We start from the raw sequence: 12,736 nt of genomic DNA on the forward strand, positions 1-12,736 counted from the left end.
TATTACATCCCTCCACAGAGGGTTGGCGTCAGGAAGGACATCCGGCTGTCAGGATCAGATTTTCAGTATGTGCCAGGTAACTGAAAAATGCTATGAGAGGAATAGACAGTTGTATTTATGTTTCGTAGATCTAGAGAAAGCATATGACAAGGTACCGAGGGAAAAGATGTTCACCATACTGGGGGATTATGGGATTAAGGGTAGATTATTAAAATCAGTCAAAGGCATTTATGTTGACAATTGGGCTGCAGTGAGAATTGATGGTAGAAAGTGTTGTGCGTGTCCTCCGCACCTACAATCTCCGCAGCCCGCCCAACACATGGATGTTTCCAGAGACCACGAGGCAGACTGCAGTGCGCTGACGTGATCGTCTGTGACGTCAGCCAGCGCTATAAAAGGAGCACCGTTTCTCGCCTCTCCAGGACTCCTACAGTGTCCAACGGCCAGACTACACCGCAAGTCAGACACAGAGGCACCCTCTTAAAAATGTGTTCTGAATAGGTGGACTGATTCCTGGCCGTGAGGTTTCACCTCTGGACATTGCCTCATTCATCCTGCATCCCGTAGCCACGTTTAGCACCCATCCAGCATTGCCGGGTTTCACCTCTGGACATTGCCTCATTCATCCTGCTTCTCGTAGCCACGTCAAGCACCCATCCAGCATTCTGCTGCTCACTCAAGTCAAACTACAGTGCTCCGACTCCAATCATAGCATTCTGCTATATATGAACACTAGACGCAAGTTCCTTGCAAGTTATATGCCTCCTGTTAGCATTCTGCTAATACGAACTCTCTCTACAAGTTCCACTTGTTATTATACATGACCGATAGTTTTCGACAATCAAGAACATTCTCTCATTTGAACAGACTGTCTCATCAAGACAAGACTGAATGTATATAGGAATCTCAATTTGTAAATATTATTCAGGCCCTCAGCCTACTACCTTATATTAACATTAAACATGTGCAACTCGACAAGCTTCAAGAAAAGTTTTGTTCTATTTTATGTACATATTGTATAAATGTGTTGAAGCAATAAACTTTTATGTTGTGCCTTGTATACCAAGTTCCTTGTATACAACAGAAAGAGTTCTTGGTTCCAGGTACTAACAGGTGTTAGACAATGCTGTAATCTTTCACCTTTGTTGTTTGTAGTTTACATGGATCATCTGCTGAAAGGTATAAAGTGGCAGGGAGGGATTCAGTTAGGTGGAAATGTAGTAAGCAGTTTGGTCTATGCTGACGACTTGGTCTTAATGGCAGATTGTGCCGAAAGCCTGTAGTCTAATATCTTGCAACTTGAAAATAGGTGCAATGAGTATGGTATGAAAATTAGCCTTTCGAAGACTAAATTGATTTCAGTAGGCAAGAAATTCAACAGAACTGAATGTCAGTTTGGTGATACAAAGCTGGAGGAGGTAGATAATTTCAAGTATTTAGGATGTGTGTTCTTCCAGGATGGTAATACAGTAAGCGAGATTGAATCAAGGTGCATTAAAGCTAATGCAGTGAGCTCGCAGTTGCGATCAACAGTATTCTGTAAGAAGGTTAGCTCCTGTACCATATTAACTTTACATCGATCTGTTTTCAGACCAACTTTGCTTTACGGGAGTGAAAGCTGGGTGGACTCAGGATATTTTATTCTCAAGTTAGAAGTAACAGACATGAAAGCAGCTGCTGGTACAAACAGGCGGGAACAATTGCAGGAGGGTACTAGGAATGAGGAGATAAAGGCTAAGTTAGGAATGAACTCGATGGATGAAGCTGTACACATAAACCAGCTTCGGTGGTAGGGTCATGTGTGGTGAATGGAGGATGATAGGTTACCTAGGAGAATAATGGACTCTGTTATGGACGGTAAGAGAAGTAGAGGGAGACCATAACGACGATGGTTAGACTCAGTTTCTAACGATTTAAAGTTATTAAGTATAGAACTAAATGAGGCCACAAAACTAGTTGCAAATAGACGATTGTGCCGACATTTAATAAATTCACAGAGGCTTGCAGACTGAGCGCTGAAAGGCACAACGGTCTATAATGATGATGTATGTATGTATGTGTATCAAACCCTTGACAACCCTCACCGGTATATCCAACTTCAGTAGAGCACTTGGCTTGAAGAAAGGTACAACCCTCAATCTGGCAATGCATGTGATGAGTTCCCCCCTGACTGTTGCCACTTTAGCAAGACGAACAGGTTTTAATAATTTTGCCACATTCATGCTCACAAACAAGTGTGAAGCTTGAGTGTCAAGGATAGTGACTGAAGGCTTATCATCAATCATCAAGTTAATAGCCAGGTGGGGTGGATTAGATTCATCATCAGTACAGATTTAACCAATATGCTAGCCAGGTGTCATATATCTGGGGTTTCTTCATTCTTCATTCTTCCGGAATCCTCCTTACCCCAACTCAAATGGTCCCAAGCTAGTTTTTCAGGGCATTGGCCTTTAAAATGCCTGATCTGCCCACATCGGTAGCATTTCCGGGGTTCCGCCGCTGTTGAGGTTCTTGTTTTTGAGGTACGATGACTTGTTTCGTCTAATTTTGTTTTGATGTAACGGAGCTCTTCAAAGGTTTTTGGTTGTGCTACCTTAACAAGCGATTGTACATTATCATGTAGCAGTTCAATTATATAAGGGATGCACGTATCAATATTTTCCCTTTCGTGGACTCGCTTAAAGAGCTGAAGTTCTTGAATTACGAAAGCTCCTGCTCTCATTCCACTGAGTTGCGCTTCCGTTAGGAACTTTTTTGGTACCGAAGTTTGGACAGACTCCGAGTCAAATCTCTGGATGAATTCTTTCTTACATTCCTTCCAGTCGAGGCTGAGCCCTTTAAGGTTCTGGCACCAAGCCCCTGCTGATGTTTTTAGCTGTTGGCTGACAATTTGCATGTATATTTCCGGAAGTATATTTGTCCTACCCAGTAGAGACTCTGATGTCTTTAGAAATGCTTTAGGACACTCCCCGAGTCTCCTATGAAATTCCAGTAGGCTGTCTTTAATTACTCTGGGATCGACCGATGTCCCAAGGGGGAGGTCCATACCTCTGCTAGGTTGACCGCTGCCTATAGAAATGTTTTTCTATTAACGTCGGATTCAAACTTCATAAATTTCTGGCCTACTTCAGTCTTAAAACTGTTGGATTCCCACTCAATTTCTCCTATCTTCTCCTCGACTTTGTTTCCCAAAGTGTGCATATCATTTACTACTTTATGTCTAATTCTATGCTGCCTAATTTGTCCCTAATTTTTGAATTATCTTCTTCAGATCTTTGGCCCAGGAATTGATTCGGCCCTTTATTTCTTGAGACTGGGCCTCGATTTTCCCTTCGAGTTTTTCAGATTGGGTCTTGATTTTTTTAGACTGGGCCTTGATCAAAGTAGTTAGTTGTGCAAGCATAATGCTTACCCGGTCATTAGATTCCTTCTCCAAAGAGACTATAAAGTCGAAGTTGCCTGGGTCCTCCTTGTTATCTATCAAATCCTGGCACAGCCTCTCTTGTAACTCTGCCTTGCTTCCAGCCATTGGTATACCTCAGGATGCCAGCACCTACCGTAAAATCATCATGGTTATTTGATTAATCTTCACCGCTGAGTTTCAAAAATCCTGTCGCGGTTGCCAATTTATCGTTCTCAATATGTGATTTTTTATTTTACGAAATAAAAATATCACATGAGAACACGTTTACTTCTGTCTGAACAACTTTATTGTCACTACGATAAATATACTGTTCTCATCTGTCGCTCTCTTTTTTTTCTCCACTTGCATTATCTTTTTATTCCCTTAAAAAACAATTGCTCTTTTTTCAAACAATCTACAAAGAATATATACCTGTTTCACACCAGTGACCTATTGGTGATGTTTCTTGCCGCCATATTGGAAGTCTTTGTGTGTTAATACGTCCTTTGCTATGTTACAAGTATTTAAAAACAAATCCTGTCCACTGGTACCTTATTCATTGTATGTCCAGGGATATTATTTTATCTATTATATTAAATATGATTATTGAAGGTTTTACCATAATTAGGATATCAGCTGACCTATGACAAAGTGGTGTTAGATGTATTTGTTCGACCATTTTCTCTTCGTGTAGACAGTGTTCCACAGCTATTTCAATTAGAGTTGATTGAACTGCAGTGCAATGTTTGTCTTAAAGACCGCTTTCTAATGGCATGAAGTGTAGAAGAATTTTACAGCAGCTTTCCGCAAGAAGAATACCCCCTTTTGTATAAACATGCGTGTAAATTTCTGTCAATGTACATTTGTGAGCATTTCTTTTCAGTTCTTAAGCTTACCAAAAGTAAACATCGTGCAATGACGAGCGATAGAAACTTGCACACTTGTTTAAGAACAGCTGTGTCCAGAAATATTGTACCCAATTTGGAGAAGATTGTTTGCTCCAAAACTAAAAGCTCATAAAAACGACTGAGCAAAACTCACTTAAGGTATGTACTATCTGTTCATATTGGTAAAATTTTGTTGAATTTTCCTCTCAAATATGTTCAAATTTCAGTTTTGAATAAATCACATTATTCTTTACTTAACACTTGAGTTCATTTCCTGCACATTCCACATATCAGAGTACCATTCAATTTGTATGTGCGGTATATTTGTTATGGCAAAACAGCCCTATCAATATGATGTCAACAATCCCACAAAAGCAGTCAGCCGCACGACTGTACGTTCGTATCTAGTCAGCGCGGTTCGGACATCGTCCGTCTGTCTCAGGTCTCCTCGCTGCCACAGTGTAGTGGTGGTAGGGGAAGGAGCGCTAGTCTGACTGCCCAGTGCTCCCCGAGTGCAATGACTGGATGGCCCTGTTTTGAAACATATGTTGAGGAGTGTGAAAGCAGGTATGTACTTTTAAAAGTGGTAAGGAATGGTAAGGACCTATTATAATATAGTAGAGAAATAAAAATATTAAGAAGGAGCTGCAAATTAGAAAGAAATTGAGAGAGATTGAAGGAAGTTAATAGAAAATAGAATTTAGCAAAAAAAAAAAAAAAAAAAGTCAAGTAAGGACAACGGTTTGTTGTTTTTTTTGTTTTTTTTTACAAGTTGCTTTACTTTGCACCGACTCAAGTAGGTCTTATGGCGATGATGGGACAGGATAGGGCTGGGAGTGGGAAGAAAGCGTCCGTGGACTTAATTAAGGTACACAGAAAAACAACTTCAGGGCTGCCGACAGTGGGATTCGATCCCACTATCTCCCGACTTAAGCGACTGCAGCTATCAAGCTCGGTAGGATCTAAATCATAATCATACGAGTTAGAGAGCAATGGAAGGATATGTATTGATACTTTAAGGCAGAAACAGGTTCCAGGAAGGACATTTCAGGGATCATTAATAAACAAGAGGAGTGCATGTGTGACGACTTACAGAAGACAGAAATATTCAGTCAGCAGTATGTACAGATAGTTGGATACAAGGATAATGTCCAGATAGAGGAGGCAACTATTACTGGTGAATTACTGAAATTTACCTTTGATAATGAAAACATTTAGAAAAAGATGCAAAAGTCGAAAGCTAGGAAAGAAGCTGGAATTGATAAGATTTCTGGGGATACATTAAAGGCAATGGGTTGGGATACAGAGCCATATCTGAAGTACATCTTTGTTTACTGTTTGCACAAAGGAGCGTTACCAAGTGAATGGAGAGTTGCAATAGTAGTCCTAGTGCACAAGGGAAAAGGTGATAAATATAAAGTGGATAATTACAGGCCAGTCAGCTTGACATGTGTTATTTGTAAGCTATAAGAAAGCATTATTTCTGATTATATTAGAGACATTTGTGAAATGATTAACTGGTTTAACAGAAAGCAGTTTGGGTTTAGGAAAGGTTATTCTTTTTTCTTTTTTGCTAGTGGCTTTATGTTACACCGGCACAGACAGGTCTTATGGCGACGATGGGACAGGAAAGTGTTAGAAGTGGGAAGGAAGCGGCTGTGGCCTTAATTAAGGTACAGCCCCAGCATTTTCCTGGTGTGAAAATGGGAAACAACGGAAAACCATCTTCAGGGCTGCCGACAGTGGGATTTGAACCCACTATCTCCCAGATGCAAGCTCTCAGCTGCGCGCCCCTAACCGCAGGGCCAACTTGCCCGGTGAAAGATTATTCTAGAGAGGCTCAACTTGTAGGATTCCAGAAAGATATAGCAGATATTTTAGATTCAGGAAGTACAATGGACTGTATCGCTATCGACCTATCCAACACTTTTAATGAAAAATAACTGAAAATATTAGGACTATTGGACTAGACAAAAGAGGGGCTAGAATGGGTGGCTAAACTTCTAGAAAATATATCTCAGGGTGTTAGAATAAGTGAAGTGTTATCTGATTCTGTAATGATTGAGAGTGGGGTCTGACAACCAGTATTATTGGATCATCATGTTATTTTTATGTATATAAATGTTATGGTTAAAGATCTGGAATCACAGATAAGGCTATTTGCGAATGATGTTATACTGTTTGGAGTAGCAAATAAGTTACAGGATTGTGAGCAACTACAAAAAGACCTAGACAATATTGTGAGATGGACAGCAGATAATGGTATGATGGTAAATGGGATGAAAACTCAGGTTGTAAGTAGACATGATATTGTATAGGCTTTTAGTCTTGTGCCATGTCAAGAAAATAAGGTGAAATTCTTAACATTTTGCAGAAAACTGTGCTCTGCATCCTCAGAAGAATTCTCGACTGTCCATGAGAAAGGCTTCTTAAACAATGACACTTTTGAGTGTGGAACGTTATAATAGAAGTAGAAGTGAAAATGGTACGTTCATTCACCACCAGATGGCCTCCAGGACGTGGCACAACGCTAGCGTTCGAAGCGGAAGCTGACTTAACTATCACAATCTGACTAAGTGGTTCACATAACGTGTTTGCGTAACATATGACAGGTGTAAGACATAGACATAAGCCTGGAATGAAACATCTGGCGACGAGGAACGTACGAATTTGGAAAAAGCACCGAGACGAAATAACAATAATGAAGGAGCAGGGGAGGGAACTACCTACGTAAATTCTTAATGGCTGGCAACCAGGTATTACTTAATTGATAGCCGGTGTCCCTGTTGAAATTGTTAGGATTTCTACGTATTTCCACAGCTTCCCGTATAATCCTGGACCTATAGTGTCTAGTGTGGGTAAGAGCTCGAGCATCTTGGAACATGACATCATGACCCGACGATAGAGCGTGCTCAGCTATTGCCGATTTGTCAGGTTGGTTGAGAGGAATATTACGATCATGCTCTTTGATACGGGTACCAATGGACCGGCATGTTTGGCCGATGTATACTTTGCTGCACGTACAGGGAATTTCGTATACCCCAGGATGTCAAAGTGGGGACAATTTGTCCTTGGTTTTACTCAGACTGTGAGCAATTTTAGTGGCGGTGCCAAACACAGTTTTTATATTGTGTTTGCGGAGGACCTTGGCAATTCGATCTGTGGCGTTGTGAATGGAAGGCAAGTAGGCAGTTCCCTTCACTTCTTCCTTCTGTGAAATTTGCTTGGTCGTTTCTCTGGGATGCAGGGCTCTATGAATTTGCAAATCGCTGTAACCATTACCCTTAAATGCTACTTTGAGCGTGTCCATCTCCATCTGGATATGTGATGGCTCACAAATTCGTCTCGCCCTCTTGGCGAGTGTCACGGGGATGCCTTGTTTTTGTGCTGGATGGTGGTGAGAATCTGCATGAAGATAGCGATTTGTGTGGGTAGGCTTACAATAGACGGTATGTCCTAAGGAGCCGTCCGGTTCCTTTCTTACTAGAACATCCAAGAAAGGAAGGCATCCGTCCGATTCCATCTCCATAGTGAATTTTTATTGATGGATGTTGCTGATTTAGGTGGTCTAGAAATAGATGAAGTTTCTCAGGACCTTCTGTCCAGATCACAAATACATCATCAACATACCTCCACCATATCATAGGCTTGACGGGTGCCGAAGCAATAGCCTTCTCCTCAAAATGCTCCATAAAGAAATTAGCCACTACGGGCGAAAGTGGACTTCCCATAGCCACTCCGTCCGTCTGTAAAAATTCCTACCCCACAAGAAATAGCTGGATGTCATGCAGTGGTAAAATAGCTTAGTAATGTCCTCAGGGAACAGGTGTTCAATGAGAGACATGACCGAGTCAATCGGCACTTTAGTGAACAAGGACTCCACATTGAAACTCACTAAAAGTGCATTAGGTTGAAGAGTTATGGTTGACAGCTTGTTGACGAAATACTGAGAGTCTACTTCTATTATAACATTCAAAATTCAAAAGTGTCATTGTTTAAGAAGCTTTTCTCGTGGACAGTCAAGAATTCTTCTGAGGATGCAGAGCACAGTTTTCTGCGAAATGTTAAGAATTTCACCTTATTTTCTTGACACGGCATAAGCCCAAAAGCCTATACAATACCATGTCTAATAGTATGGGCTGTGAAAGCATTAATGGCAACAGGTTGTAAGTAATTACTATGTTGATGAGGTGATATTACCTCTGTAAGTACCTAGGTGTTATTATAAGGAATGATCTTCATTGGCATAATGACATCAATGAAGTTGGAAAGGAAGGTCATGGCCGTGCGTGATGTAAGTTCGGCTGAGTCAAAGTCTGTAGCGCAGAGTACAAACACCGTGCGTTTGATTTAGTTAATATGTGAGACCCTGTATATCACCACTTCATCACCTGACAATGGAACAGTCTCTGAAATGCATACTGAAGTAAATAATTTAATAAAACTGGTGACAAGTAATAGTTTATTTAATTTCATAAAGAATAATGTTACTTGCTATAAGTCCCACTAAGAACTTTTACTGTTTCCGGAGAAAATGAGGTGCCAGAATATTTTCTTGCAGGAATTCTTTAATGTAGCAGTAAATCGTCTGACATGAGGCTGACATATTTGACCAACTTCAAATACCACCAGAATGAACCAGGATCAAACCCACCAACTTGAGCTCAGAAGGCCAACACTCAATTGCCTGAGTGACCCAACCCAGTGACGCCATTTCTGCCTGAGACTTTGCAGTTGACTGTTTGACATAGCTCCACCAAGTGGTGAAGGAATGAAATGAAGTGTAATACGGACGGTGACTGAATGAGGTTTTTCGGCATCCAAAGCAGTTAGGCGTTTCCATGTTACAAAAAGGACAGCTTAGAGATGGGTTCAAAATTAACAGTGTAGTCATAAAAATTCAATATTCAATTGCTTGGCCCTCAACGGGTGACACACATAGATGAGCAGTGGGAAATTATGGTCAGGATTGGAAAAGGGTAATCTTTTCTGATGAAGTCATCTTTTCTACTACCAAGGAAGGACCCACTTTGGTATATCGTCCTCCTGGCACCCGATTCTACCACAAAAATGTTGCCATTTGCCCGCAATGATAGAGTATTTGTGTCATGTTGCAGAGGGGCTTTCTCATTGTGGAGTGGGCACAATCCATTGCATTTGTGGAAAATTGAACCAGCATAAGTATAAACAGTTGCTGGAACGTTATATGGTTATTTATACTAGGTTATTGTATCCTGACAGAAATCTTCAATTTCAGCAGAATAATCATCCAGTCCACACATCTCACTTGATTCGAGGCAGGTTTTTGAGCAGACAGGACATCTATTTGATAGACTGGCCTCATCCCTCTACAGACTTGAACCCAACTGAGAATATGTGGACACAAGTAAAGAAGCATATGTGAAAAAAATGGCCTAGTCCCTCTCCAAGGCATTCTGATGATTTGTGGGAGCTCATCCAGAATGCCTGGGATCCTGTGGCTGAGAGCAGTCATTACTTGGAAAGACTAGTCAACTCCCATGCCCACTCGATTGCAAGATGTGTAATCAAGTTTGGAGGAAGATGGACTAAATAGCTTTGTTTTTTGTTTGTTCTTTTAATTACTTGAATTTTCTATGGCAGATGCCACTGAATTTTTTTTTTGTTTATGCCACAAAATATATTTTTATTGAAAATAAAATCTTTCATTCTTTCTTTTTGAAGCCAAAATGTCATAATAAATAATGACAGTCTTGGCATAATTAATTCATGAACCAGGTGTTAGTTGCTAAAACAGTCCTAAAAGAGACAGGATCCTTTATATTTTCTCTCTTTAAAAAATACCAAGCAGTAGGTTGTGTTCATCTGTACAACCAAATGAATACCAATCCAACTCATTACCATTACACCACAATAGTGGCATGCAGAACTGGTCCATTATAACTATAAGTTATCAGGTAACGTGAGACCATGGCCCAACATAATGTAACATTTCCTGTCTCTGAACAGTAGCAAAGGGACCCAAGAGAGCAGCCCCTCTCTTTTTGACAGCTGTACATATATTATTAGAACTTCAAAGAAATTGTTCAGGAATCGTATTAGCTATTACTATTTCCACATATATGTGTCATGTATTCATAGTGTTTCAAATAGGTTTGGGCTAATCTATTTTAGTTTCTTTTACAAATTTGCTTTACGTTACATCAACACAGATTTTATGGTGACAACGAAATAGGAAAGGGCTAGGAGTGGGAAGGAAGTAACAATGGCCTTAATTAAGGTACAGCCCCACCATTAACCTGATGTGAAAATGGGAAACCATGGATAACCATCTTTAGGGCTGCCAACAGTGGGGTTCGAACCTATTATCTCCCAAATTCAAGCTCACAGCTACGCAACCCTAACGGCATAGCCAACTCACTCAGTAGCTAACCTGTTCTTCATGTACCTTACATGAATTTGAAGACTGCTAAGGTTAATATTACATTAATATCTATCAATTTTAAAGGTAACACAGTTCTATTCAGAGTTGACTGAATGATTTGGATGGTAGAGTGCTGGTTTTCTGAGCCCAAGATAGGACGTTCGATCCTGGCTCAGTTCAATTGTATTTCAAGGTGATCATGTCAGCCTGATGTTGGTAAATTTACTTGCATACAAAAGAACTCTTGATAGACAAAATTTCTGCCATCTTGATGTCTCAGAAAACTGTAATAGTAGTTGATGGGATAAAAATACCTATACTATTATTATACAGTTCAAATCACAGTGTACAGTTTAAATATTGGAAATGATAATCTTATGATCAATTTTTGACCCTACTATCTCATGCCAATGATGCCTAATGAAAAGGACTATGGTTTTGGCCTAAGTGCCTCACAAGAGCATACATCAGCAAACTCTTGGTTATGGGATCATACCAAACTGTCTTGTAACAAGTAGAGAGAGGCTATAAAGATGAATGTTAATGTTTCTGCATTGCATTCAGTGCAAGGCAGATCCCTGGACAACAACCACTCTTGGCATTGCCACGGAGAGAAAGGAATAATTAGTTATGTCCTGGGATTCTGCAGAAGCAGAGAGCTCCTAAGGAACTTATGATACCATCAGATCAGATTCTTCATTGCTGAATAAGTGAGAAAGAGAGATGCAGTGTACATTAACAAGTACACATACTGGCAATAAACAGCATTATGAAGACAATAATTGATACAATAGCCTGCGAAGGAAACGAATCTCAGGAATTAATTTTATATCTGACTGGCAGGTTTGAGCACCACAACAGCCAGACAGAGGAAAGAAGGATAAAAAACATTTTTTTATTTTCAGTGGTTTCCTCAATTAGTAGAACTTAGTTGTAATACGGCTTTGTTTAATGACAGACTGTAAATACAGGAGGTTGATTTCTTTACTAATAGGAGTACATATATATATATATATATTTTTTTTTTTTTGCTAGTTGTTTTACGTCGCACCAACACAGATAGGTCTTATGGCGACGATGGGATGGAGTATATATAATTTGGTTGCAGAAATATTTTACATTTTTCATTGTAGAAAATAAAGCACTGACTAGAAATCTTCACAGGAACACAGTACAGAATTTAACAAACGTTGACTGTGTTTGCTAGAACAGGTGGCCCACTTCAACTCAAATACCAGAAAAAGAAAGATATAATATTATTTTACAAAAGTAAAATAATTACTATCATGAATGAAGCGCATCTATTTACTGACTAGGATCAGGTTTCCCAAGTTTGGCCAAATTCAATTACTTTTCTGGAGCTCAATTATATTACCTGGATTAAGGCCACGGCCGCTTCCTTCCAACTCCTAGGCCTTTCCTATCCCATCGTCGCCATAAGACCTATCTGTGTCGGCGCGACGTAAAGCCCCTAGCAAAATAATAAAAAAATTAAAAAAAACATTACCTGCAGAAATGGAGCTATGGATATAAGAACCCACATGAGGACATTGAGGATACTGATGCCCTTAATAGGAGCAGTCTTGTCAACAGCATCATAATTTAAGATCCAGACAATTCCTGAAGCTGCCCATGACACATTAATGACAGTAAAAATGCCCACTATTGGAGCAAAGTCTTCATTTAAGTAGAGTAGGAGTTTCTGAAACTCTCCTATTTCCTGCAAATAAACATCATAAACTGCCATCATAAACAAACAAACAAATCAGAATTCATTCAGCTTATCACAGTTTTTATTGAGGTCATTGGAGCCAACCAGGCAAATGTTAAAGTTGTTTTATTTTGCTAGTTGCTTTACGTCGCACTGACACAGATAGGTCTTATGGCGATAATGGGATAGGAAAGGGCTAGGAGTGGGAAGGAAGCGGCTGTGGCGAGGTACAGCCCCAGCATTTGCCTGGTTTGAAAATGGAAAACCGCGGAAAACCATCTTCAGGACTGCCGACAGTGGGATTCGAACCCACAATCTCCCGGATGCAAGCT

At 40.1% G+C, this 12,736-nt stretch overlaps 1 protein-coding gene across 4 annotated transcripts in view; it reads right to left on the bottom strand.

Moving 5' to 3' along the window:
- GrlHz (Gustatory receptor-like Holozoa) overlaps positions 1-12,736 on the bottom strand; it is a 227,476-nt gene that overhangs the window by 83,446 nt on the left and 131,294 nt on the right. For 3 of the 4 annotated variants that reach the window (XM_067151469.2, XM_068228642.1, XM_067151466.2), the window contains one exon: positions 12,201-12,413. The exons of the other annotated variant lie outside the window; for it this stretch is intronic. In XM_067151469.2, the coding sequence (XP_067007570.1) occupies positions 12,201-12,413 (213 nt within the window). The remainder of the gene's footprint in view (positions 1-12,200; positions 12,414-12,736) is intronic. 4 annotated transcript variants of the gene reach the window in all.

Source organism: Anabrus simplex, chromosome 7 (genome assembly GCF_040414725.1).
Source record: "Anabrus simplex isolate iqAnaSimp1 chromosome 7, ASM4041472v1, whole genome shotgun sequence".
Taxonomy (NCBI): Eukaryota; Metazoa; Arthropoda; class Insecta; order Orthoptera; family Tettigoniidae; genus Anabrus; species Anabrus simplex.